The sequence below is a fragment of the Bison bison genome, unplaced genomic scaffold (assembly GCF_000754665.1).
Source record: "Bison bison bison isolate TAMUID 2011002044 unplaced genomic scaffold, Bison_UMD1.0 scf7180017853262, whole genome shotgun sequence".
NCBI lineage: Eukaryota > Metazoa > Chordata > Mammalia > Artiodactyla > Bovidae > Bison > Bison bison.
The window spans coordinates 9,209-10,776 of NW_011483835.1; the positions used below are offsets into that span (position 1 = coordinate 9,209).

General features: G+C 67.1%; 1 protein-coding gene across 1 annotated transcript in view; it reads right to left on the minus strand.

Moving 5' to 3' along the window:
- Positions 1-1,568, minus strand: part of PNPLA2 (patatin-like phospholipase domain containing 2) — an 8,637-nt gene that overhangs the window by 3,421 nt on the left and 3,648 nt on the right. Inside the window, exons 5-10 of the mRNA XM_010854205.1 lie at positions 1,368-1,563; positions 1,086-1,146; positions 808-984; positions 582-714; positions 268-390; positions 6-175 (exon numbers count right to left, since the gene is read on the minus strand). Coding sequence (XP_010852507.1) covers positions 6-175; positions 268-390; positions 582-714; positions 808-984; positions 1,086-1,146; positions 1,368-1,563 — 860 coding nt within the window. The remainder of the gene's footprint in view (positions 1-5; positions 176-267; positions 391-581; positions 715-807; positions 985-1,085; positions 1,147-1,367; positions 1,564-1,568) is intronic.

Genomic DNA, 1,568 nt, shown 5'->3' on the forward strand with positions numbered 1-1,568 from the left:
GGTGCAGAAGAGCCCGAGCAGCAGTTGCCGCTGGCACTCCTCCCATTTGGCCAGTACATCCCCCAGCGACAGGCTGTTGCGCATCCAGCTGGGCAGCACCTCGCTGTAGGCGGCGCACGACAGCGGCACGGAGGGCAACGAGCGGGCGCGGCGCAGCCCCCCCGGCCCCGACAGCCTGCAGGAGAGCAGGATGGAGGGAGGGTGGGCTTGCGTGGGGGTCACCTGGGAGGCTGCGGGCCGGGGTGGGCACGGCGGCGAGGGGCTCACCTGGAGGGCAGGTGGTTGCCCAGCTTCCTCTTGGCGCGTATCATCAGGTACTGGCAGATGCTGCCCGTCTGCTCCTTCATCCACCGGATGTCCTCAGGGACGTCAGGCAGCCACTCGAGCAAGCTGGGGCAGGGTGCAAGGCATGGCCTCAGGGACCGCGGCGGGCCGGCCCGGTCTGTGCCCTGGCTCTGGGGCCCGACATGGCATCTCTGCAGTATCTTAAACCAGCTGTCTCTCTCTCTCCTTGTGTCTTTGTGCCCACCACCCAGGAATGACTCCCAAGTCCGTCCCGGGGGCCCGCCCCTGCTGCTCACCGGATGGTGAAGGACACCGCACTCTCCAGGGGCAGAGTGTAGGGCACCATCATGGCCATGGCCAGACGCACGGGCAGCATGTTGGAGAGTGTGGTCAGCAGGTCCGTGGGCTCCATGCAGGCCTCCAGCAGGGCTGTGGGTACAGAAGGGCGGTAGGTGGCAGGTCCGCAGGGGAGGCGGAGACCAGGACCCCTCCCCCCCCCCCAGACCCCCTTCCCCCACGAACCCTCATTGAGCCTTGAGGGCAGGTGCTCCAGGATGTGATCCTCCCTGGGCGGAGGCAGGTGGTCCTTCCCTTCAGTCCTCTCCATGGCCACTGCCCCCTCCTCTGCATCTGCATCCTCGGGGGCAGGGGGCTGGCTAGGGGGCAGTGCCAGCAAGGGGTTGGGCCGGTTCAGGAGACCTGGGTGGGGAGGACGCGACAGGCCATCAGCGGGGCTGCAGCTGGCTGGCCCACAGGGGACGGCCAAGCAGAGCCCACCCAGCCCTGGGCAGCCTGCGCACCGTTCCGCCGCAGGAAGCGGAGGCCATCCCTGTAGCCCTGTTTGCACATCTCTCGAAGCACCTGAGGCAGGGGAGGCGTAAACTGGGGCAGGCGGCCATACGCACCCCGTTTCTGCCCCCCTGGGGTCCACGGGGTCTCTGCACCATCCCCCCACCACACCCTAAGCAAACTTGAATCCAGGGCCAGATCCAGGTTGGACAGAGGCTGGGCAAGTTGCGGGCTATCGCCAGGAGAGGCCCCCAGGCAGGTGTCCCCCGAGCCGGCGGCGACGGCGGCCTCACCAGGGGCTCGGGTGGGAACAGGGCCTTGGAGAGGCGGTAGAGGTTGCGCAGGTTGAACTGGATGCTGGTGTTGGTGACTCGGAGCTCATGGATGTTGGTGGAGCTGTCCTGCGGGCAGATGTCACTCTCGCCCGAGAAGGGGGACACCGTGATGGTGTTCTTGAGCTCATAGAGCGGCAGGTTGTCTGAGATGCCACCATC